The 26942-nt window shown below is 43.0% G+C and overlaps 2 protein-coding genes across 5 annotated transcripts in view; one reads left to right on the forward strand and one right to left on the reverse strand.

Annotated features, from left to right (window-relative positions):
- Positions 1-22561, reverse strand: part of LOC308502961 (ankyrin repeat domain-containing protein 26-like) — a 57593-nt gene extending 35032 nt beyond the window's left edge. For 2 of the 4 annotated variants that reach the window (XM_081080776.1, XM_081080778.1), the window contains exons 1-6: positions 22141-22561; positions 18604-18718; positions 18268-18441; positions 12810-12916; positions 11371-11508; positions 8989-9059 (exon numbers count right to left, since the gene is read on the reverse strand). In XM_081080776.1, coding sequence (XP_080936902.1) covers positions 8989-9059; positions 11371-11508; positions 12810-12916; positions 18268-18441; positions 18604-18718; positions 22141-22391 — 856 coding nt within the window. In that variant the 5' untranslated portion in view covers positions 22392-22561. The remainder of the gene's footprint in view (positions 1-8988; positions 9060-11370; positions 11509-12809; positions 12917-18267; positions 18442-18603; positions 18719-22140) is intronic. The other 2 variants (XM_081080777.1, XM_081080779.1) reach the window with 1 other exon arrangement.
- A 2606-nt stretch (positions 22562-25167) lies between these two features.
- On the forward strand, positions 25168-25940 carry LOC308502962 (ras-related protein Rap-2a-like; the record flags this gene model as incomplete). Its single annotated transcript, XM_081080780.1, has 1 exon — positions 25168-25940. One exon carries the CDS (start codon positions 25168-25170, stop codon positions 25717-25719), a length of 552 nt encoding a protein of 183 aa, XP_080936906.1. The 3' UTR covers positions 25720-25940.
- Between the last annotated feature and the right edge of the window lie 1002 nt (positions 25941-26942).

A 26942-nucleotide genomic window follows, 5' to 3' on the forward strand; every position in this document is an offset into this window, starting at 1 on the left:
CTCTGCGAAGCAATTTTGGAACTCTTTATATGGAATGGCCATCAGAGCTGTTGTTGTATTACTCTTGATGTCCTGAATGTCATCAAAATGTCTTTCTTTCAGTATTTCCTTTATCTTCGGGTAAAGAAAGAAGTCATTGGGGGCCAGATCGGATAAGTAGGGTGGGTGTATCAATACAGTTATTTGTTTACTGGCTAAAAACTCTCTCACAGACAGTGCCATGGGAGCTGATGTATTGCCGTCATGCAACAGCCATGAATAGTGGGCCAAAGGTTGAGGTTGTTTTCTTCTAACATTTTCATGCAGTCTTTTCAGAACTTCCAAAAACTAAACATGGTTAACTGTTTGTCCAGTTGGTACAAATTTATAATGAATAATCCCTCTGATGTCAAAACAGTTTAGCAAAATTGTTTTGACTCTTGATTTCGACTGACAGAACTTTTTGGTCGTGGAGAATTGGCTGACTTCCATTGTGTACTTTGATGCTTTGTTTCAGAATTGTATTGGTACACCCACGTTTCATCACCATTGAAAACACGGCTCAAAACATTGTCTTGCCTCTCCAAAAGGTCTTGGCAGCCTTTGACTCTCCTTTGCTTTTGTTCATCGGTGAGCTCCTTTGGATCTATTTTTGCACACACCTTTCTCATGCCAAGATTGTCAGTTAAAATTTTCCTAACTGTTTCTGTATCGATGTTTACTTGGTCTGCTATGCTTCTCACAGTCAGCCAATGATTTTGACTCACAATTCGATGAATTTTTGCAATGTTTTCCTCCGTTCTGGTCGTTACTGGCCACCATGACGTCTCTTCATCAGTGACGCAATCTTTCCCCTCAGAAAAATGTTTAATCTATTTTTACATGGCCGTTTTCCTCGTGACATTATCCCCATGAACCTGGACTAACATGTTCCTGATTTCACTTCTACTCTTGCCAAGTTTAACAAGAAATTTAATGTTTGATCATAGCTCTGATTCAAGCTCAAACAGCCTCGCAATGGCACACAAAAACATGCAACAACAACGAGCAAGACACTGCTACTCAGCAAGACACCGCCACACATCAACACGAACACAGCTCTGAGACACTGATATACCAAGGTTATGAAACCTTACTGAGCTGTTTGTACAGTGCTGCCAATGTAAGCGCACAGTGGCAAGTTCTCAAACTTAATTGTCAGATCTGATGCTACACACCGAATAACAAACAATAATGATAATTATAAGCTCTCAGTGGGCTCTGGCACCTAGTAAGCACTGTGTAAAGTATAATAAATAATAAAAATGACAATGATAAGAACACGCTCTTGGAGGTAGGGACTGTGGTTTTAAAATGCTTGCCTTCTGCAACATCAAAATAACACTTAGTGCCTAAAAGACTCCTGATGGTTACATAGCAAATGGCTGCAGAGGCAAATAAATACATGAATGAAAAGATTGTCCTTGAAAATTCTGTTTTAAGAAACCATAGAAATAAGCCAGGGACAGCTCTAAAGTCTTAGGGGCACATTAAAGATCAAATTCCATTTCATCTCTGTGTTTCCTATAATTTGCAAAACCACCGACACAAGTGCTTTGATAGAGGTCTACTAAGTTAAAGGGGTCCTCGGGCATTTCAGATTGCACAATGTGCCACATTCAGTGAGCAGAATAGTGTTTTTGTCATTGTGAAACTTTTCTGTACTTTTATTATAATCTTTTGAGTCCTAAGTTAGGCTATGGGAACATTTATTATGATTATCTTTTGACTAATGGCTACAAAGCATCTTGTTCTAGAGAAATTACACTGTTATGACAACTATCCAACTAACAGAAGAAAACATTTTCTTCTAATGAGGTCAACATGTCTCACTCTGTTTTGACTTATGAGAAAAAAAGGTGATAATAGGGAGACCTGGTTGGCATATCCACATGGAAAATAATCCATGCTTCTCAACAAGGCACAGCTTTACTGACTTGTATCAGTAGATACCTTTTAAAAACAGTCTCCCTGCGGAGAACTACCAAAAATGGCGGCGTGAGGTGAGCCTCTGTAACGCTCCCCTGGAATTTACAACTAATCGGACAACAATAACTCCACAAAGGACTCCCTGCACAGCAGACAGGCAAGATGAAGAGGCCCACTACTGAATTCACCTCCAGGTGGGCGAATTGCGTGAGCCGGGGAGGAGGGAAGGGAGAAGTGTGGGGATGGAGCCGCGCAGGGCGAGGATGCACGCAGACCTAGCTCAGAGCTCCAAGCTCGCTGCATCCCGGAACTACCGCAGCTGCGGGAGAGGGAATGACTCGGACTGCTAGGGCTCTGCTTACGGCCCACAGCACTGAGGGGGCAGCATATAACACAGCTGAACCCAACGCTCACGGCAGAGAACTCGGAGTGAAGACTGAGGGAAGAAGGCTGAAAACGGTGGTTTAAGCCCTCACTGCCGAGCAGAGAACGGAAGCCTTAGGCACGGAGACTAGCCGCCCCTCCCTACCCTCCCAGAGCTCGCCCCACCCCCACCTGCCCGGTGCTAGAAGCGAAAAAGTAGCAGTGTCAGATCAAAAGGACAGGATATTTGCAGATCTGAGAACTGTGGACCGTAGACACAGATTCGCAGCTCAACTAGTTCCGGTGAAGGGTTGGGAGCTATGGAAGCGGGACCGGCTGTGGTGGTGATCGCCGCCATTGCTCTGGGCCACCTCTCACAACTCACCCCGCCCCTGGCCCAACCTATCTGGGCGGATCCCTGCAGGAGTAAACAGAACTGCTAAAACATACGGGCTCTTAATCGGGTGCAAAAAGAGCTTTGGAACTTCAAAAGTTCTCTGCACCCCCACAAGGACGTGGCGCCCTATGACCCAGGTGAACTGTTAACAGAGGAGAGGCCCGTCTCCCAGGAAATCCCCCCATTGTGTGAGAAGCTGGAATAGTGCAGAGAAAACATAGCACTACTGTGTCAGAGAGAAAAAAAAAGGCTGCAGTCAGAGAGAAAATAAAATGTTCTACCAACAAGTATTGGAAAACAAAAGAAAGACCTCTTCCTATCAACCTGTTGCAGAAGCCTCTCCTGTAGATGTCTAAGAAGAGAAATAATAAATCAGTAATTGCCAAGAAAAACCAAGGCAACAAGACAGCTCAGAAAGAAAGGGAAGTCTGCAGAAAAGGAACTTAAAGATATGGAAATATGTGACTTAAATGATAGAGAATTCAAGATTGCAGTTCTGAAAAACCTCAAAGAGATGCAAGAAAACACAGGTAGGCAATTTAATGAACTCAGAAACGCAATCAAAGAACAACATGAGCATTTTATGAAAGAGATTGAAAATTTGAAAAAGAACCAAATGGAATTTCTGGAGATTAAGAACTCAATAGAAGAAATTGAGAATGAAATAACCAGCTTAGGTAGTAGAGTTGACCATATGGAGGAAAGAATCAGTGACATCGAAGATAGAAACCTGGAAATTACACAGATGGAAAAAGAAAGAGACTTGAGACTTAAAAGAAATGAAAGAACTCTACAAGAAGTATCTGACTCCATCAGAAAGAGCAATATAAGAATAACGGGCATACCAGAAGGAGAAGAAAGAGAGAAGGGAATAGAGAATATATTCAAAGAAATTGTTAATGAGAACTTCCCAAATTTGTGGACAGAACTGGATCCTCGAATCCAAGAAGCAAATAGAACATCTAATTACCTCAATCCCAACAGGCCTTCTTCAAGGCACATTATATTGAAGCTGTCTAAAATTAACACCAAAGAAAGAATCCTCAAGGCAGCCAGGGAAAAGAAGACGGTAACCTACAAAGGAAACCCCATTAGGTTATCATCAGATTTTTCAGCAGAAACTCTACAAGCCAGGAGGGAGTGGAACCAAATATTCAAACTACTGAAAGAGAGAAATCATGAGCCAAGAATAATATATCCAGCAAAGATATCCTTTAGAGATGAAGGAGGAATAAAGACTTTTCCAGACATACAGAAGCTGAGGGAATTTTCTAATACACGACCTGCACTACAAGAAACACTAAAGGAGGCTATTAGACCACCATCAACAGGGACAATTTGTGGCAACCGAAACATAAAAAAAAAAAGGGGGGGAGTGTAAAGGCCTGAACCAGAATATGGGAATGGAGAATGGAGAAAGTAAGCGTGCTGAAGAAAATGGAATACTCTAAATATCAAACTTTCTTTTACATAATCTTAAGGGTAACAACTCAAAAAAAATCCAGAACTGAAATATATACTGTAATAAAAGAAGAAACAGAGAGAAACATCATAGAATACCCCACACAGAAATAATAGACAACAACAAAAAGGCAAAGAAACAATGGAGTCACAGCCTTACCAGAAAACTAAAGATAGAATGACAGGAAATCCTCACGTATCAATAATCACCCTAAATGTAAATGGACTGAACTCACCAATAAAAAGGCACAGAGTAGCAGATTGGATCAAAAAACTAAACCCAACCACATGCTGTCTCCAAGCGACACATCTCAGCTACAAGGACAAGCATAGACTCAAAGTGAAAGGGTGGAAATTGACACTCCAAGCAAATGGTACCCAGAGAAAATCAGGTGTAGCCATAATGATTTCCGATGAAACAGACTTCAGGGTGAAAAAGATAACAAGAGACAAAGATGGACATTTCATAATGGTAAAGGGGACTATACAACAAGAAGACATAACAGTCATCAATATTTATGCCCCCAATCAGGGAGCACCGAAATATACCAAGCAACTACTAATAGAACTAAAGGGAGAAATTGACCAAAACACAATTATACTAGGGGACTTAAATACATCATTGACAGCTATGGATAGATCATCCAAACAGAAAATAAATAACGAAATAGCAGCCCTAAATGACACATTACATGAAATGGACATCATTGACATATATAGAGCACTTCATCCTAAAACATCAGACTATACATTCTTTTTGAGTGTACATGGAACATTCTCAAGGATAGACCATATATTGGGGCATAAAAGCAGCCTCAGCAAATTTAAGAAGATTGAAATCATACCAAGCATATTCTCTGATCACAAGGCTTTGAAATTGAGATTGGATATCAACTGCGAAAAGAAAGCAGGAAAAAACACAAATACATGGAGATGAAACCACATACTTTTAAAGAACGACTGGGTTAAAGAAGAAATTAGAGGAGAGATCAAAAGATACATAGAAACAAATGACAATGAAAGTACATCCTACCAAAATTTTTGGGATGCAGCGAAAGCAGTTTTAAGAGGGAAGTTTATATCATTACAGGCCTGTCTCAAGAAACGAGAAAAATCCCAAATAAACAACCTCATGTTACACCTCCAAGAACTAGAAAAAGAAGAACAAGTGAAACCCAAGGTCAGCAGAAGAAAGGAAATAACAAAAATCAGAGCAGAGCTCAATGAAATAGAGAACAAAAAGACAATAGGAAAAATTAATGTGACAAAGAGCTGGTTCTTTGAAAAAATTAATAAAATCGACAAACCCTTGGCTAGACTCACTAAGATAAAAAGAGAGAAGACACTAATTAACAAAATCAGAAATGAGAAAGGGGAAGTTATCATGGACACCACAGAAATACAAAGGATCATGCAAGAATACTATGAAGGACTATATGCCACCAAATTCAATAACCTAGAAGAAATGGATAAGATCTTAGAAACATATAGCCTTCCAAGGCTGAACCATGAAGAACTGGAAAATCTAAACAGACCGATCACCAGTAACAAAATTGAATCAGTCATCCAAAACCTTCCCAAAAGGAAAAGTCCAGGACCAGATGGCTTCACTAGTGAATTCTACCAAACCTTCACACAGGATCTAATACCAATCCTGCTCAAACTCTTCCAAAAAATTGAAGAAGAGTCAGTACTCCCTAACTCATTTTATGAGGCCAACATTACCCTGATACCAAAACCTGGTAAGGACAACACAAAAAAAGAAAACTACAGACCTATATCTCTGATGAATACTGATGCAAAAATCCTGAACAAAATTCTAGCAAAGCGAATACAACAATGCATCAAAAAGATTATTCACCACGATGCAGTGGGGTTCATCCCCGGGGCACAAGGATGGTTCAACATCCGCAAATCCATCAATGTGATACATCACATGAACAAAATAAGGGACAAAAATCATATGATTATATCAATTGATGAGGAAAAAGCATTTGATAAGATACAACATCCATTTATGATTAAAACACTTAAAAAAAAAGGCATAGAAGGAAAATACCTTAACGTAATAAAGGCCATCTATGACAAGCCCTCAGCTAATCTCATAATTAGTGGTAAAAAACTGAAGCCCTTTGCTCTACGTTCAGGAACACAACAGGGCTGTCCCCTATCACCTCTGCTTTTCAACACAGTGTTGGAAGTCCTTGCCAGAGCCATCAGGCAAGAGAAAGAAATAAAGCCATCCAAATTTGGAATGAAGAAGTTAAAATATCACTCTTTGCAGATGACATGATGCTATATATAGCAAACCCTAAGGACTCCACCAAAAAGCTGTTAGAAACAATCAACGAATACAGTAAGTTGCTGGCTACAAAATCAACATACAAAAGTCCATTGCATTCCTATATACTAACAATGAAATCTCAGAAAAAGAAATACAAAAAACAATCCCTTTGCAATTGCAGCAAAAAGAATAAAATACCTAGGAATAAACTTAACCAAGGAAGTGAAGGATTTATATGCTGAAAACTATAAGACATTTTTGAAAGAAATTGAAGAAGACACAAAAAAATGGAAAGACATTCCGTGCTCATGGATTGGAAGAATCAACATAGTTAAAATGGCCATATTACCCAAAGCCATATACAGATTTAATGCAATCCCCATCAAAATCCCAATGGCATTTTTTAAAGAAATAGAACAAAAAATCATCAGATTTGTTTGGAACCACAAAAGGCCCTGAATAGCCAAAGCAATCTTAAGAAAAAAGAACAATGCTGGAGGTATCACACTGCCTGACTTTAGCTTGTACTACAGGGCTACAGTAATCAAAACAGCATGGTATTGGCAGAAAAACAGACACATAGACCAATGGAATAGAATTGAGAACCCAGAAATAAAACCACATAAATATGGACAGATAATTTTTGACAAAAGAAGCTAAAAACATACAATGGAGGAAAGACAGCCTCTTCAATAAATGGTGCTGGGAGAACTGGATAGCCACGTGCAAAAGAATGAACTGGACTGTTATCTGTCACCATGTACCAAAATTAATTCAAAATGGATCAAAGACTTAAGCATAAGACCTGACACAATAAACTGCATTGAAGAAAACATAGGTACTAAACTTATGGACCTTGGATTCAAAGAACATTTTATGAATTTGACTCCAAAGGCAATGGAAGTAAAAGCTAAAATAAACAAATGGGACTATATGAAACTTAAAAGTTTCTGCACAGCAAAAGAAACCATCGACAAATAAAGAGGCAACCGACTGAATGGGAGAAGAGATTTGCAAACAGTTCCTCTGATAAGGGTCTAATATCCAAAACATACAAGGAACTCATGAAACTCAACAACAAAAAAACAAACAACCCAATTGAAAAATGGGCAGAGGACCTGAAGAGACATTTCTCCAAAGAGGACTTACAAATGGCAAATAGACATATGAAAAAATGCTCCACATCGCTAATCATCAGAGAAATGCAAATAAAAAACCACAATGAGATATCACCTCACCCCAGTCAGAATGGCTTTCATCAACAAGACAAATAGCAACAAGTGTTGGAGAGGCTGTGGAGAAAAAGGAACCATCTTACACTGTTGGTGGGAATGCAGACTGGTGCAGCCGCTATGGAAGGCAGTGTGGAGGTTCCTCAAAAAATTACAAATAGAATTACCATATGACCCAGCAATCACTCTCCTGGGTAACTACCCAAAGAATTTGAACTCATTTATACATAAAGACACTTGTGCTCCAATGTTCATTGCAGCTTTGTTTATGGTGGCCAAGACATGGAAACAACCAAAATGTCCTTCGATAGATGAATGGATAAAGAAGTTGTGGTATATAAACACAATGGAATACTATTCGGCCTTAAGGAAAGATGATATAGGAACATTTGTGACAACATGGATGGATCTTGAGAGTATAATGCTAAGCGAAATGAGTCAGACAGAAAAAGCAGAGAACCCTATGATTTCACTGATATGTGGTATATAAACCAAAAACAACAAAAGAACAGACAAACAAATGAGAAACAAAAATTCGTAGTCACAGACAATAGTTTAGTGGTTACCAGAGGGTAAGGGGGGTGGGGGGAGGGAGATGAGGGTAAGGGGGATCAAATATATGGTGATGGAAGGAGAACTGACTCTGGGTGGTGAACACATACTGGGATTTATAGATGATGTAATACAGAATTGTACACCTGAAATTATGTAATTTCATTAACAATTGTCACCCCAATAAATAAATTTTTTAAAAAAACAGTCTCACTGCGATTCCTTCACACTGGCTAAGTTTTGTAGTTCTTGTTGTTTGCCATTTGTTTATGGGACTATGAAGGTATTGTTGAGTTCTTAGTTTTAGTTACATTATGGTGAGACAAACCACAATGTAATAACAAGAATTCATTCACTACGTGTAATCCATTTGCTGTAAAATTTAAACAAATATCCATTTTTACAAGTCCAACTTATTGTCCAACTTATAAGGTGATTATAGAAGCAACATACAACATACTAACTTAAAAATCATTTTTCTTATTTACACAAATATCATATGGGATTGTAGGGGTCATGACTAGATAAATGAGTTTCTTTTCACACAATACTCTCTCAGATTTTAAATTACCTACAATTAACTTTTATAATAATTCTGAATACTAGACTATTAAGAAAGACATTAACTAACAAAGAAAAAATATACATGCAATATACACATTTTTTAACAGCTCTTTCAATAGCAAAACTTTCTTAGTCTTACTGTATGTCTGGTAGAACCACAAAGAATACTTCACTATTAAGAGTCTTACCTCGACTGTTACTGTCAGAAGACGTTTCACATCTCCATCCTTTTTTATAACCAGAAATTAGTTGGACGTTGCTATGTATAAAAGAGGTGAGAATATTACTGTCTTAATACTGACAGGAAAACATTTATCAAAACATGGAATTCTTAGAGTATTTCAGGTAATATCTGAACTAATATAAAAACTTGAATTATCCCATACGCTTCAATTTTGTAAGTTCTAAAGGCAAACAAATAAAGAAACAAAAACTTATAGACACAGACAACAGTTCAGTAGTTGTCAGAGAGTAAGTGGAAGAGGGGATAGTAGAAAAGGGTAAAGGGGGTCAAACATATGGTGACAGAAGGAGAACTGACTCTGGGTGGTATATCACACAATGTGATATATAGACAATATATTAAAGAATTGTACATTTGAAACCTATGTAATTTTACTAACCATTGTCACCCCTATAAATTTAAGTTAAAAAAAAAACCATAGTAAGTTGTACAAAATTTTTCTTAAGCATGTGATTAAAGAAGACAAAAAAACAAGGTGAACCAGTCATGTTGAGGGCAGTATAGTTCAGTCAGTTAATTAGAATTAGCAGGGGCGAGAGTTGAGAACTCAGAAATCCTAGTTCTATAGTCCACAAGATCCGTTTTCGGGGAAGTCACCGCTATTAGGCTCAGAGCTTTCCTCTACAAACCAAGCATCTCACTGCCTTATTTTACAGGTTGTCAGAGGATCAAATAGATAATACAGCAAAATTGTAAGGCAACGGAATAAGTTTTTTTGAGCTTTAGTTTTTGAAATTATTTTGGAATTCCAAATAAACCTAATGTGTGCTTTTCATAGGTTCTATTTAACATTCAAATGTTGCAGTTTACAGAAAATGTTTTTAATTTTGGTTATCAGCTACTCTCTTTGTGGTTTGTAATTCAGTACATCTCAGCTATTATGTAATTTGTAATTAAATGCGTTTAGAAATATGTTACCTCAATAAGGTAGATAACATAACTGCCCCTATTATCGTAGCTAATCACACCAGTGGCAGAAAAGTCACAGAAGTCAAGACCTGGCTTGGACTACTTCCGTCTCATGTCTACCTGCTGAAACTCTGACCTATCAGATCTTTCTAACCTTCCTAGGCATCCCCAGTTGACTTGAAAGATAGAACATATATGCACACTCATGAGGCGTGGAAGGGGTGCAGCTATTCTAACACCAAGTAACCTCCTTTAGATCCAGAGCTTTCTGTTTACTGGCTTCCATGTCAGGCAAAACTTTAAATATTCTGAAACCTGAGGGAGAGTCAAGTCACTGGCCAGATTTTCATTATTTTGGAAAACAGATCACTGAGCCTCATCTTAACTAAGGAATCACAGGCAAGTTAGTGTCTACTCTGGGAAAGGCGTTATGGGACCTTCCAGGACCTAAGGAAAGATACTCCATGGGATAGCAAGTGGCCTTGGGGTACAGATCTGGTAACAAAGGAGAAAGGAAAGTCTGATCTTTTCCTGCAGCATTACTAGCACCTCTCTGACAGCTCAGAAAGTTCCAACTAACATGTGCTGGCAGAAGACACAACAAGACACTCCAAAGGGTAAGTCATCATGAGGTTTGGGCTAAGATGTGGGCCCCGCATAGTTTTTCAGTGTTAGGGAAGGCTGTGTGTGGCTAAAGCTAGAAGTCCTGGCTCCCGGGACAGGGAGCTGGTGCTCTGGAATAGGGGCTGAGAATGTAAGCAAGCATCTGCATGTCAAGTTAAAAATATCGCCACTTCGAAGTCCAAATGTGGAAAACCATGGACACAGAGGACTCGGGATCAGCAAGGGAACCTGGGAGCACGGGGAGTCATGACGACAGGATCCGTTTCTATAGCAACCATGCAGCAACACAATCGATGGAAACCAATGAATGACCAGAATGACCTTCCTTCCCTCTCCATCTGACTTGTGAAAGAGGATGGTCCCCCTTGGACTTAGGGAACACTCTGGCTTCTTGAAAAATTCAAGGGGGGAGCATAGCCAATAGCCTCCAGAAAATACAGAATTTCCTGCTAAACTGTACATTTTACACCCCCAAATAACTAGTAGGAAAAGTCAGAGAAGAGACATTATTGGTACCTGACACACAGGGGTTATGCTTGGAATGAAACGGAGAATGTGGGGATCCCTAAAGATAAAGGTCTTCAAAGTTCTGGGATAAGGAATCTGTCCCTTTGCTACGTCTTACACGTCTGATCGTTTGCTTGGTTTCTGGCTAAGGATGTCTACTAACTCACTGCCATTCCCCCCCTGCCTGACCCCAGTTAGGACGTCTCACCTGTTCCCTAAGAAGTAACAGTTCAAGTGTTTGGAAGCCCAGTTTGGTGATAACTAGCATTTCAATGTACACACTTACTCCTTCAAACCCTTAGAGAAAGCATATTCTTCCGCGGTGCGCCCAGTGTCATCTCGAGCAAAGACATCTGCACCTGCCTGAAGCAGAAGCCGGACTGTATTTGAGGACTTATTCCTTGCAGCAAGCATGAGGGCTGTTCTGAAATAACGGAGAGACAACTTCACCCTTAGGAACTTTCAGTTACGTACACAGCAACATTGAGAGACTTTACCAAGTTCAATACAGTGCTTATCTGTATACAATCGACCATTTACATGCTTAAGTGTTCATCTTTGTAAATTATGTCCAAGGCTAAAATGAAGGGACATAAAAACAAAAAAAAAGCCTCTTGCCCCACTGGGTATTACCTAGAAGGTGCTAATTTAAAGTTCTCTAATAGCCAAGTAACTCTGCTGAGGTCACTTAACTGAAGTAGGTGAAGATTTCAATGAAGAATTTCCCGTTTCTTCCTTAGTCTTATATATGGTGCATCCAAAGTCAGCTAGAATTCAAGTAAGTTAAAGCTACTTGGCAGGCTCAAAACAATAATATTAGTGATAATTCTAGTAAACATTGTCATCGTTGAGTTAACGGTGCTCATAAGCATGTGCTGGGCACTGAATCACATGCCAGGTCATGACACACGACCGTACTTGAAGGAGATATTATTTCCCTCGTTTCCACATCGGGAAACATGTTTGGTGATGACAGTAATGTTCCCACGGTCACACACGTGACACGTAGGAAAGCTGAGCTTTTAACCCAGTCCTGAGTGAACTGAAAGCCCATCTCTTTTTTAATCACCCATCTATGACTTGTTTCATTAAAGAAGAAGTTTATTCAGTTAATGTTGTCTTTCTCCCTTCTACCCATACCAATTAAAAATGATTTAAAAAAACATCAAAATAGACTAGAAATGAAAAAAGAATAAAAACTGAGGAATATCTGGTAGTAGTAATTCACAGTCATTTAGGGAAAACCCTATAACATCAGTATTCCTTCAGGAAAACAATTTAAAGCAGAGTCATCCAAACAACAAAATCAACTCCTATTTATGTTTAACGTGCATCTTTTAAGGAAACCTGAATACACAGTAGAGGTTAAAAAAACTGTCAGAGAGACTAAACCCAATATTGTATCATAAACTAAGTTAGAGTCCATACTATACAAAACTAGTAAAATTACCGTGAAAACCCTTTAGCTAATATAATACCATGTGACCAAAAACTGCAATGACAAATGACATCAGTCGATATCATAAATGAATATGAATCCTGCAGGATACGGTTCTTCCTGTTCACCAGTCAGAATAATTGCTATTCTACCTAACTGACGATGTGCTGATATTTTTCACTTTGTAATTATAGGTTAATCCTCTTCTTCTTAATTTAATCTTTCTGACTTGAGTAACTGTTACCGCTCTAAAACAGTTCTAAGTTAAAAAACAAACAAACAAGTACCTTTTCCACTTATCAACTGCATGTATGTTTGCATGTCTCTCGAGTAAATATTCCACCATTTTCGGGCAGTTCTCATTCACAGCAAATAAAAGTGGTGTAAAACCAAACTGTAAAACAGAGAAAACAATTTATAGCTTAAAAAACTACGTAGTTCTAAATTGAATTTGAAAACTCATAAAAGATCCTCTAAACTTGAACATACACTAGAGAAAGTAAATAAAAAGTAGCCCTCTGTGTTGTCGTCTGCTGCTCCTTCCCTTTAAAATATCCTCCCCCTTCCTCTCCAACAGATGGACTTCCACCTCATTCTCCAGAACTCCCTTCAAACACTGACAGTCCTGGTGCCAAGAACTTTGCTCCCATCACAATCTCTATCGCACTATACTGCAGTTATTTTATCGTTCCCCACCTGAACCCAGAGCCTTCTGAGGGCAGGGGCTATTCTCCATCCCTGTATCTCCAAGCTCGAAAACATAGACGTAAATGCTTTAAGTCGTTTCATTGAATTGATAACCTAAATAATTATTTCTGGGGTAGTGTTTGTTACATTATATTCCAAAGAATATGTACTTTAGCAGAAATTAATTACTGTGCCCCAGTAGGAAGATTCCAGAAAGATCACCTGTGTTTGAGAAGTATTATAAAACTGTGCTTTATATGGTTATTACTAAAGAAGTGTTTCAGGTTGCTTAATCCCGATTTGACAATACTTTTCTGTGGCAAACATTAACGTTTGAAATATCACAGAATTTCAGGGATACAGTTCGGAGAGCTTTCCAACAGAGGTGAGGTTTTCTGCAGCTTATACAAACTTGCTTGCTTCTCTTCTATCCATGTTCTCAGGATCCCAGATGTCAACTTCAGGCTCTCCTGCTCCAAAAGGGTCACTAAGGAAGTGGACTCTAAATTAAAAAGAGTTAGGCTTCAAATGACCTTTGATTGCTTATCACTAAATGGTCCATTGGTTTTCTCCCATTATAAGACGATGGGTTTTTATCTTAGCTGTTGGTAAGCTCAATGTGAAATTTTATTCTCAGTTACAATGATAACCTTGGGACCCCAATGCCTATCTACTTTCTGAAAAAATCTCTTTTTTATTCTGGTTCTATTTTAATTGCTACTTAAAATTATTTTATAGCTCAGGCAAAATGTAACTCCGAAATAAAATATCATGGCTTATCAGTTCACGTTTTAATGCTGATCTATATGGATGATTTTTAGCATCATGAAAGCGACTAAATCACTTGCATTTTTAAGGAACCACGTTGAGGAGGATGATAGAATACTGCCTGCAATATGCATAACATCTACAACTATAACCATCATTGACCTCATAAGACTTAAAGACATTTCAATGGGTATGATTCTTTATAGGACATATAATGAAAAAGGAAGTTTTTTGGTTTTTGTTTTTTAAAAAGAAAAACTTAGAATTCTAGCTTGAAAAACTCACTCTCATTCTAAGGAGATTAATATAGAATACATATAATAAATCAATATAGACTGTCTTGAAAATCTTGAAGCGTTTATCAAAATATTCTATAAAACAGGAATCGCACACTCCAGTGCTTACGGAGGCAAAGAAGGTGACCCAAGTAAGTGAAGAACCCAGGTGGGGACAGTGGCACACTAGGGAACACATGTCTCATATAAGAGGTGCAGCCTCGCCACAGGACACCCAACTGTAGTCAGGGCTCAAGGGGACCAGGCTTGATTCTTTCAGAGAAGCTTGACATCCTTACTTCTTCATGAGTCTCCAAAACTTTCGATGTTGACTCAACATATGGAGGCAAACGAAACATATTGAGGAGCCATAATTAGTCCGTGGCCCACTTGGAATTTTTTATCTGCTGTTTCCAAATGTTTGTGTATAATGTGAATATTTGTATGTAAAATCTTTCTGTTTTTTAGTATCATATGCTTCATTAAAAAACTGGGCCCCAACATGCAATAAAACTGTCATTTAGACTCATTACACCCACTTCAAGAATTTTTCCCATTCTTATTCAAACCATAATCTATTTGTATTCATTTTTCAGATTGTTAACCCAATGGATAATTACATTATAGAACTGCTGACACTAAATTATTGACACTTCCCATCTGTATTGCTACTAACTTCACGGGATTTCATGTTTAAACCTACCATCGTGATTATGCCACGGCTCTATGAATTTCACAGACATACTGAGAGAGTTTATCACACACCTTCGATCATTGCAGCAACATTTACGGTGGCCCAGAAATGGAAACAACAAAACTGTCCTTCAATAGATGACTGGATAAAAAAGATGTTGTATGCAAACACAATGGCATACTACTCTGCCATAGAAAAAAATGAAATGCTGCCATTTGGGACAACATGGATGGATCATGACAGTATTATGCTATGCAACACAAATCGGACAGAAAAAGTCGAGGACCATACGACTTCACTCATATGAGGGATATGAAACTGAAAGCAACAGACGAACAAGACAAGGAAACAAAAACTCACAGACACAGACAACAGTTCAGTGGTTACCAGAACATAAGGGGGGACGGTGGATAGTAGAAGAGGGTAAGGGGGGTCAAATATACGGTGAAGGCAGAACTGACTCTGGGTGGTGAGCACATACTATGACATATAGATGATGCATTATAGAAATGTACACTTGAAACCTATTTAAATACAATAACCATTGTCATCCTAATAAATTTAATTAAAAACAAAGAAAAGAAAACTGGAGATTTACAGAACAACAGGCAAAAAAAGCAGGTTCACAATTTCCTATTACTGCAGGAAAACCCCGCATGCAGTAAGCATTTGTTGATCTAACAACCTGAGCACAAACAAACATGCAAAACTCTTTTTTTTTTTAATTAATTAATTTATTTATTAGTTTCAGGTGTACAAAACAAGGTAATACTTAGACGTTCATCATTTATATCCCTCATACTGTGAACCCCCCTGCCCCCATCCACTATCCCTCCGACCTCACACTGAACCATCACATTATATATATAAAATTATAGTTGGCATTCATTAATGTTTAGCTTCTGATGTACAATGCCATGATCAGGTATCCACAGTATCCCTGAGGTGGTCTCCCAAATAGGACGCATGTCCATCGGCAAAACTCTTAAAGGGCCCGATTCTATGCATTAGGAGACCACCCATCAGCAAGTTTCTAAAGATTCTCAGAGCACCAGTGAATGACTGATGGCTGAAAGGAAAAAGGTGTTCTTCTTTAAGCCAGTAGATACTGCCAATGATATTTCCTTCCACTTCTCGAGCCCAGAGGTACAGACAGTTCAAAAGTCAGGCAAAGAGTGTTGGGAAGGAGAGAGCTGAAGGAAAATCACCTCTCAAACTCCACCTCTTCTAGAGATTTCTTAAGTATTTGAGATCTGCGAATTGATATATTGCACTAGTAGTTCTTAACCAAGAGTTGTATCAGAATCTCAGGGAAATATTTCTAAACAACACATGTCCAGGCCTTATTAGCTTTACATAGTCAAAACCTTCAGGAAGAGCCTAGCTTGTAAATGGTTGTGAATGTTTTTAAAGTTCCTAGGGTGACTGTGATTCGCCAGCATAATTCTAGCCAAGAACTAGTCCAGTAGACGATCACTTCAGTCTCCTCTTCTCTCGCCTATGTCACCAATTTCCTCTGATATTGAGGATTAGGCCAAATAAAAGTGGAAGAGACATGTCACTTATGAAAACCACACTTAATTTCCTGGGTAGGAGTGGAAACGGGATTAACAATTAAAATGCAACTTGATTTCATTACTGCTAAACTCCTTACTTCTCATGGGACAGTCTACATTTCACAGCAGAGTTTAGACTCTTACCTAGGTGGCTCTTTCTGCCAGAACAGATGATATGTCACTTAATTATCTGTCTTTCCTTCCTTTCCCACTTAATTGCCACCTGTTCACTGTAATCTGGTGGATTCGGAGCCTTCCTAGATGTGGTCTTAGGGGAATTTAAAACTCACTAACTCTCTCTCCCAAACTAAGGATTATTATCCCCCAAAACTGAAGAGGACCTTGACTAAGCATATAAACTGAAGGAAAACAAAAATAAAAAAACCTCTGTTTATTAATTAAACTTATTGGGGTGACATTGATTAGTAAAATCACGTTGGTTGCAAGTGTCATTTCTATGATACAGCATCTGTATATCGCATTGTGTGCTCACCACCAGAGTCAGTTCTCCTTCCACCACCATTATGTTTGACCCCTTTTTCCTCATCTATCACCCCTCCCGCCTTTACCCTCTGGCAAATATTGAACTGCTGTCTGTGTCCATGAGGTTTTGAAAAACCTCTTCTTGTTATTTCCCCTCAATAGCCAAATTTCCAAATTGCCCTGCATATTTCTGATAGTTATTTCCTTTCCCTTTCCTTTTTACCTCTTAGGCTTTAGCCAATGAAAACTAAATAGCTTTATATAAATCATTTGTTTATAAATAGCAATTTGTCAACAGCGGGAAGATTACTATGATATTGTAAAATGCTTTTGTTTGTTTGAGTTTTAAGGTAAAGCCGATTTCAAAGGCAAATTTTGCTTTCCTGCATTGTTTTGCATTAATTGGAAAACAACTCGGACGTGAAAAAACACTTAAAAAAGGAAGTGTTGCCTGTTACAAGTGTTGTTTTCACAAGTAATTTATCATAAGTGCATAAAAGAGAGCTGTGCCCTCTACTGCTACTTTAGAGGTATCATCACGTAAAGTAAAATTTTAGAAAATTAAGTTCCAACTGTTTGCATTCAGGGAACACTTGAGCTTCCAAAGGTGTAAAATTGACCCTTCCTCTGTCAACCAAGGGCATTCCTGCTGGGGTTGCAGTGGCGAGCGGTGATGTATGTCCAAGAACAAAAAGGGGTGAACGCGTCCCCATCACCTGCTCCCTCTGTACACCTAAAACCCGCCCAGCACCTCCGCCAGCCTGAGCAGGAGCCCCACTCCGAGGTGGAGACCCCAAGGGGGGCCGTGGCTGGCAGAGTGGCTAGGAGCACAGGCCGATGCCCTTGCTGGATGTCCAAACGTGCTGGCCCTCCTGCCCCGATCTTCAGAATCCCCGAGGCCTGGGGTGCTCAGGGCCTGTGTCCTGCTGCTTCCCCTCCCTACCTGCACCCCCCAGCTCCCTGGCGGGACCCAGGCTCACCCATCTCCTAGGCCCTGCCCTGCAGCAGCCACCCCCACATACTTCCCTCCCCCCGGGTCGTCAGTCCTTGGTGGGCTCTGAGCCTGCCACCCACTCCCACGCAGTAACAGGACTGTTACAGGACAGAGCTGGGCCCTTTCTGTGGCCACCTCATTTCCCCTTCCTGACTTGGCTTTGGACTTGTTTCTATGGCGACAGGGAGCGATGTACAGCATGCAGTATATGTCGACTAGAAATAAAATGCTTGTGACTGAAACACACGTATAACAAATATTGTGTAAATACAGTCTGTGGATCTATACCTCATTGGTTGCTTCCATATCTGCCTGATGTTGCAGCAGCTGTTCAACTATCGCGGTGTTTTGCCCTATGGCCGCGTAGTGGAGAGCCGTGTTGTCACAATCGTCCTTCACATGTGGATCCGCTCCATGTTGTAGTAGGATTGTTGCACACTCCTCTTCCTGGCTCTCCACGGCCTGTCAGGATTACGTCATTAAATAAACGGTAAATTATGGGAATTCAAAGTAAGCATTCCACAAGTTTCCACAATTAGTTATAGTTAATTGAGATAAATTCATTTTTATTCTAAATACTAAAATAAAATCCATCTCCTGTTGACAGAGCTGGCTACCACATACCTTTATTAGAGCTGTCTTGTTTCTGTTGTCACCGAAATTCATCTGGCATTTTTTCTCTGCTAGAAGAGTCACCACTTCCGAATGGCCAAAGGTGCAGGCCAAATGGAGAGCAGTCCTATGAGGGTGAGAGGACATTTAGGACATTACAGGGCACTGTCTCAAACATGCAGCTCTGCACGCAATTGTAAACATGACACGCCACTCCAATGCCTTCAGAACCAACATGGAGTTTTCTTCTGCACAAAGTACAATATTCACGAGCTCTGCTTACTCGCCACACTAAGGAAAGAGCAGCCTATGTGACTACAGAGAGCATGCCCTGGGGAATCAGCTCAACTCGGTTTGATCCTAATTTAATTCGACCACTTATTAGCTGTCCCTTAGCCTTTGTGTGCCTCCATTTCCTCATCAACAAAGTGGGGATAAAAACAGTAGTTAACACTGTTGTGGGCTCACATGGGAATCTATGTAAAGTGTTTACTTAGGTTCCTAGCACAAAACACACAGCTCAGTAACTGGTAATATTATCAGAATTATTACCATCACTACTACTTTACAAGACAACATTTCAATTAAGTAAAATGATATCATTCCACCTACTTTGCAGCTATGTTTTAAGGATTAAGAAAGAACACTGTATTTCAGTGGTTCTAAGATGCTTCTTTTCTCATATTTTAACACCTCTGACTCTGGAAGGCAATGTACAATTCAGAGTGCCTTGAAAGTATAGTTGGCAGCATTTAAATAATTTCTTACTGGTATTTACAAGAACCGGCATCTTACCACCCTGACGTGAAGTGAAATAATGGAAACACACCAGACCTTCCGCAGTTCTCGTCATAAATTGGCATCTAAATAAATGTTCATTCTTAAGGGCATCATGGGGAAAGAGGACTAAAATCACAAAGTAATTCTTGTTTTGATTTTCAAGAAACTTGAAGCCAAAGGAGACTCAGCATTCAAGTGACTAAGGATGGCTCCTTTCATTGTCTGTTTCGAGTCATAGATTATATGAAAATCGGACGATTTCCAGTGATCGATACTCATATTTAATACTATTGTACACTAGGTAAACAGCAAGTTTGGTTACTGTTCACAATGTCCTAACTGTAGAAATCCTTTTATTTGAAACGAGGGAGGAAAAGCTTCAATGGAGATTAGGTACTATTACGTCCATTTACAATTTTTCATTTCGCTCCTACTGGGCAACATAAAGTTTTTAAGGATGAAGAGGGCCTGAGAGATAGATTCTGAGAGTCCCGAGTAGACTGTGTCTGCTCCGTAACAGTTATTCAGTGTATATTTGATGAATAAATGGATTGAAAGAAGGGATAACTACAGCTGGAGAGTTCAATGTTTTTAAACAAAATGTTTATAGTAAAGCAGTACTTCTGCAATAGTAATAATCACTTATATGTGCTATTTTTGATTTCCATAAAGACAGAACCAAAATGATGAATCAAAAATCACTTAATGTTATAGGTAATGAAGCTCTATATAATAAAAAAATAAGTGTGTACAGAAATATAGATACATGAACTTCTACCGGCACAGATAAAAAGACTGCCTTTACTTCTGAAGAGGCTAAAAGTTGCCAGAAAATACCAATCTTTAAAAAAAAAAAATTGAAAATAGAAGTGAGAAATTGTTTTAATCTGTACAAGATTCATATTCCTGGGAATAATGAAATATTACCTGGGACTACTTTATTAATAATAAACTGTTACTAGAATTTCTGTATATGTTCAGTGTAGAGATCAGACTTTTTAAAAAAGAAAATGTCACTGTACAAATACTCAGTAATCAAGTTTGCACATATTTTTGGCTAAAATAACATCGTAGTCTGTGTGTGTGTATAATCAAAGGAATTCTTTCTCCTTTTCCAATCTACCAAAGTACATCTTTGCATGTAAACATGTATGTATTATCCATACCACCTTCAGCGGTCTCAGGTAATTCCATCCTACAGATGCACTGCAATTTATTTACGAAATGTGTTGATGTGAGTTTTTCACAATACATTGATATTGTAAGCAGTGCTGAGAAAAGCAAATTGTATGTGATTTATATAATTATTTCATAAAAACATTTTAGCACTTGGAATTGATGAGTAAAGGGAATATACATTTTTAAATGTGGTACTTATCACCAAAATGAAAAGTCACCAAACTTTGAAAAGTCTGAAGCAACTTTAATTTGAAGCAGAAGTACAAGTACCATGACTCCTCATCTTCTCAACCTTTGAGGATGGAAAAGAAGTTTTCATTTCTCTTTCAACTTTAATTCCTTTTTTTTTTTTTACCTGGGGCACTAAATATTGGTCACTTATAGATACACAGAAAGAACTTGGTCCAATTCAAAATTCGAGCGCTTTTTTCTGTTGATTTCAGACACTTCTCTATAAAACAAAGATACACTTTTCCCTGATATGTGTATGCTGTACATAATTTGCAAGTACCTTTTCTTTTATTTTGTTAGTATTATTTTCTGATATACAGAGACTATTGATTTCTTATATTGCTCAACCAACCTTCTGAACTCTTGGTTTTTTTGAAGTCTTCGCCAACATAAAAAATTGTATAAATAGGCATTTCTGTTTTCTTCTGGTACCTTCCTCATTTTGTATATTTATAATTTTTAATCTACAGTACATCTGGAACTTATTTTTGTGACATGAAAATCTAACAAATTTTCTCCAAATACTTAACAGGTATTTCTCCATCATTCATGAGTAATTCATATTTTCTACTAACGCGAAATGTCATCACTATGAAGCTCTAACATCCTGCATATATTAGGGTGTTTGGGCATTTTCTGCTATATTCCAATCATTTATCTCTCTTTTCAGCTCTTAGTAAAGAAATGGTGGCAATAGAGCACCCGTTGACACCTAGAAGGGCAAATCTTCGTCTACTATGCAGAATGATTCTTAATTTTATCACTACAATCAAAGAGACACCATGTGCAACCCAAAACTTTTAAAACCCTGAGAGTTTAGTTGGCTTGTGGAAAACTGATAACTAGAGGAAGAGCACACGCGGTGAGAAAACGAGTCTTCCTAGACAGACCACAGCCATCTTCCACTGGAAGCTTCCCTTCTAAGGCCCCTCAATAAACACCATACATACATGGGTGGACACTGATGTAAAACGGATACTGGGTTTTAGCTGATTTTTTTAGCCCACAAGTCGCTCTATTATGGGAATCAGTTTTCTCATTACGCACTTTTCTGTAGTGTTTAACAACATGGTCTAAAACTGTGCACATCAAAAGTAAAATGCTTCTTTTTCAAATGCTATACTTCTTTTCATTTCTATTACTGATATTTAGTTGAATTTGTTTAAAATTGTCAGTAAAGTGCTTTGTAAGGGGAATTATGAGTGACGGGACCTTGAGAGTTTGTCCTGGTGCTCACCACGGCGGCCTGGGCCCTGCCCCCGGGGTAAGGGCCCCACCAGCGTACCGCCCCTCCCAGGCCCCTCTCCCAGGCCCCCGCCGCCTCCGGCCCGTGCCCTGCGGCCCCCCAGGCCCGCTCACCTCTTCTGCAGGTCTCTGTCATCCAGTCTCTCTGGATGGAGCGAGAGCAGCCTCTGCACTTCTGATACGTTGCCCCTGGCGGCAGCTCTGTAGATTTGTATGCGATCTCTGCCTTGGTTGCAGTACCCGGACTCCGAGGTGACCCCACCTCCGGCCTCAGGCTGCCAGCCACCACCATCGCTCTGGGGTCTCCTTCGGAAACCCAAGCGGGACCTGACCTTCTGAAGCCCAGAGCCAAAACACTTCTTCATGGCCAAGCCACGGGCTTCAGAACCTCCTCCGCACTTCTCACGCCTGTTTTCTCCGCGCCCAGCCAACAGTAGCCTCTAGAGCAGCCAACTCCAGTCGCCACAGTATCCCCGCAGGACAGCAAGGCGGTTTGGAATCTCTCCGCCCGGAACGGCCGTCACCAAGCAACGGTGCACGGGGCAGAGGCCGAGGGCTGCGCATGCGCACAGAGCCCCGGGGCCAAGGTCAAGGGCACCCGGAGCCCACGTGCAAGGCCCAGGCGCCTCAAGCTTCAGAGGTGGCCTGTGGGCAGCGCTGAGTTCCATTCGGACCTCGGTGGGCGCTGGCCCAGGCTTCTGCTGGGTCGTCTGAGCAAAATGAAATAGGAAATTTCATTTCCTGAATTAAGAAAACAGGTATGTAACAGGCAGAGAACTTGGGGGAAGCAAAAACCATAAATGAGAGAAGAAAAAAAAAACTTTATGTACCCTAAAACTGAAATGTATTAATTTCGATGTATAAAACACAAAAGCATTTAAAAGCTTGATTTCCCAGAGAAAACTCTTGTATTTTGAAACGTTTTATTTTCAACCTCAATATCTATCACCTTAGACCCAAAAATCTTCTTTAAAAATTGGAGTATACTTTGTACTTATCTGCTTTTTGAATAAGGCCTGTGAAACTAGAAATCTCTTTCTCTTTTCAGTATATATGTTAAGAAAGAAAGGAAATTTGCTGTTTTGCCTCAGGATTTCACCGATTTATTCAGTCTAGAATGGCCAGAAAAGATCCACATTTCCAATCCTTTCTTTAGTTGGTATTATATTCACTTGTCAATTTGTGACAACTGGACCAGTATTATTATAGCCGGTTTGATTTTCAGACACCTTTTTAAAAAGCCACCTTAGGAGGCTGGCGGGCAGCACTGCGGGCCCGCGGCTCGGGGGGCTCGGCCGGCTCGGGGGGCTCGGGCGGCTCGGGGGGCTCGGGCGGCTCGGGGGGCTCGGCCGGCTCGGGGGGCTCGGGGGGCTCGGGCGGCTCGGCCGGCTCGGGGGGCTCGGGGGGCTCGGGGGGGTCGGGCCGTTCGGGGGGCTCGGGCGGCTCGGGGGGCTCGGGCGGCTCGGGGGGATCGGGGGGCTCGGGCGGCTCGGGCGGCTCGGGCGGCTCGGGGGGCTCGGGCGGCTCGGGGGGGCTCGGGGGGGCTCGGGGGGGCTCGGGCGGGCTCGGGCGGCTCGGGCGGCTCGGGGGGCTCGGGCGGCTCGGGGGGCTCGGGCGGCTCGGGGGGCTCGGGGGGCTCGGGCGGCTCGGGGGGCTCGGGGGGCTCGGGCGGCTCGGGGGGCTCGGGCGGCTCGGGCGGCTCGGGGGGCTCGGGCGGCTCGGGGGGCTCGGGCGGCTCGGGCGGCTCGGGGGGCTCGGGCGGCTCGGGGGGCTCGGCCGGCTCGGGCGGCTCGGGGGTCTCGGGCGGCTCGGCCGGCTCGGGGGGCTCGGGCGGCTCGGGCGGCTCGGGGGTCTCGGGCGGCTCGGCCGGCTCGGGGGGCTCGGCCGGCTCGGCCGGCTCGGGGGTCTCGGGCGGCTCGGGGGGCTCGGGCGGCTCGGGCGGCTCGGGCGGCTCGGGCGGCTCGGGGGTCTCGGGCGGCTCGGGGGGCTCGGGCGGCTCGGGCGGCTCGGGGGTCTCGGGCGGCTCGGGGGGCTCGGGGGGCTCGGGCGGCTCGGGGGGCTCGGGGGGCTCGGGGGTCTCGGGGGGCTCGGGGGGCTCGGCCGGCTCGGGGGTCTCGGGCGGCTCGGGGGGCTCGGGGGGCTCGGGCGGCTCGGCCGGCTCGGCCGGCTCGGGGGGCTCGGGCGGCTCGGGGGGCTCGGGGGGCTCGGGCGGCTCGGGGGGCTCGGGCGGCTCGGGGGGCTCGGGGGGCTCGGGCGGCTCCGGGGGCTCGGGGGGCTCGGGCGGCTCGGCCGGCTCGGGCGGCTCGGGGGGCTCGGGCGGCTCGGGCGGGTCGGGGGGCTCGGGGGGCTCGGGCGGCTCGGGGGGCTCGGGCGGCTCGGGGGGCTCGGGCGGCTCGGGGGGCTCGGGGGGCTCGGCCGGCTCGGCCGGCTCGGGCGGCTCGGGGGTCTCGGGCGGCTCGGGGGGCTCGGGGGGCTCGGCCGGCTCGGGCGGCTCGGGGGTCTCGGGCGGCTCGGGGGGCTCGGGCGGCTCGGGGGGCTCGGGCGGCTCGGGGGTCTCGGGCGGCTCGGCCGGCTCGGGCGGCTCGGGGGGCTCGGGCGGCTCGGGCGGCTCGGGGGGCTCGGGCGGCTCGGGGGGCTCGGGGGGCTCGGGCGGCTCGGGGGTCTCGGGGGGCTCGGCCGGCTCGGGCGGCTCGGGGGGCTCGGGCGGCTCGGGGGGCTCGGGGGGCTCGGGCGGCTCGGGCGGCTCGGGGGGCTCGGGCGGCTCGGGGGGCTCGGGCGGCTCGGGCGGCTCGGGGGGCTCGGGCGGCTCGGGGGGCTCGGGGGGCTCGGGCGGCTCGGGCGGCTCGGGGGGCTCGGGCGGCTCGGGGGGCTCGGGCGGCTCGGGCGGCTCGGGGGGCTCGGGCGGCTCGGGCGGCTCGCGTTCGCTGCTCGCCCTTAGTTCCTGCCGGCCCCCGCGGGGCGCATTGCCGCCGGGATCGGTCCATGTCTTGGGCCGCCGCTCCTTCCGCCGGCGCCCGGGGGGCCGCGACAGCTGTGAGGTGGGGGCGGCCGCGGCAGGCAGCGGTGCCGGCCGCCGGGGCAGGGTCCGGGAGCTCGGCGCGGCGGGCGTAGGTCTATGTCGCGGGCGGCCGCGGAGGGACGATGCGCGAGTACAAAGTGGTGGTGCTGGGCTCGGGCGGGGTCGGCCAATCCGCCCTGACCGTGCAGTTCGTGACCGGCACCTTCATCGAGAAATACGACCCCACCATCGAGGACTTCTACCGCAAGGAGATCGAGGTGGACTCGTCGTCGTCGGTGCTGGAGATCCTGGACACGGCGGGCACGGAGCAGTTCGCGTCCATGCGGGACCTGTACATCAAGAACGGCCAGGGCTTCATCCTCGTCTACAGCCTCGTCAACCAGCAGAGCTTCCAGGACATCAAGCCCATGCGGGACCGGATCATCCGCGTGAAGCGGTATGAGAAAGTGCCAGTCATCTTGGTTGGGAACAAAGTGGACCTGGAAAGTGAGAGAGAAGTGTCATCCAATGAAGGCCGAGCCCTTGCTGAAGAGTGGGGCTGCCCCTGTATGGAGACTTCTGCTAAAAGTAAAACAATGGTGGATGAACTCTTTGCAGAAATTGTGAGGCAAATGAACTATGCCGCGCAGCCTGACAAAGACGACCCATGCTGTTCCGCATGTAACATACAATAGCATTCAAAAATGGCTCTCCTGGACAGGATTTGCCCCATATCCTAGGCGATACAAACGCCGTCTACTCGACTGCGGAGTTTGCAGGACATGTGGTGTGATCTACAGTGAAATAGCTGCCCTTATTCAGAATTCAGCCGTGATTGTCAGTTGACGTCTCTGAGTAACATTTGGGTTCAGTAACTACAGTTTTCACCATTGTCCTCAGTCTCCTGTATGCACCTGCAACTTTAAGGCATAGCCAATCGATCTTCAGGGTGATCTCCTTTGAAAGCTATGATGGCATGGTCCCTGAGTTGACAGAAGCAACTATTGTATAAATTAAAAATAATCACAAGAGAGAACCCAGAAGAATTCCTGTGACCACTTACAATTAAAATATTTTGTCTTCTTTAAAAAAGAAATAAGTAAAGGAGAAATATTTTCCTACGAGAGTACTGAATTTTCAGGCATTGAGATAGTGCTTCTAACCAATGTATTCTGTCAAGTAACATAATAACAGCTGACCTGCCAGCAGCATTACAGGGAGAGATTCTTTGCTCAGCCGACACATTTCTGTTTTTCAAAATTGATGCTTAATTGTAGATGTTATCCTAATTTGTGACACGGAACTAATTCATGCATCAATCCTTAGTAGAGCATAAGTCAGAACAGGTTGTGTAAAAATACAATCTGGTTTTAAATGTGTTAAATCACCTGCTTTGCCACAGAAAATGGAGGCTCTCACAAGGGTTTGATCCGAATTACAACCCCAAACCCACCCTCTGTTAACCAAGCAGGTATGGTCTTGATTACTTTACTGAACAAGAAGGAAGAGCAACTGGGATGCAAAGAGATTGCCTCGCCTTACTAACGAGAAGCGTTCTGATAGACTGACTAGTACCATCATGTAAGGAAAATGAAGCCATGCTGCATCCACATGTTCCCATTTGTAGAACCTCACAGGACACTACAAATATCTTGCATTTTTACGTTTGTTTAAGCAGCAAATTCCTTCTTGCCTTTAAGGGCTATGGTTGTGGTGTGATTCTTGGTTAACCTGCTTTCAAAATCGAGTTTGCTCTAGCAGAGCTTTATTGCAGGCATTTAAAAAAATTGAATAACCATGTGAAATAATTTGGGCTTAAAAGTAGAACGTAAATTATAGAGTGGAAGGTAAGGGACAGAAAAACCTTTTATCTTTCATTTTCCTGGAGAATTATATTAAGATTTTCTTATAAGAATTT

Source organism: Rhinolophus hipposideros, assembly GCF_964194185.1.
Source record: "Rhinolophus hipposideros genome assembly, contig: SUPER_9_unloc_5, whole genome shotgun sequence".
NCBI lineage: Eukaryota > Metazoa > Chordata > Mammalia > Chiroptera > Rhinolophidae > Rhinolophus > Rhinolophus hipposideros.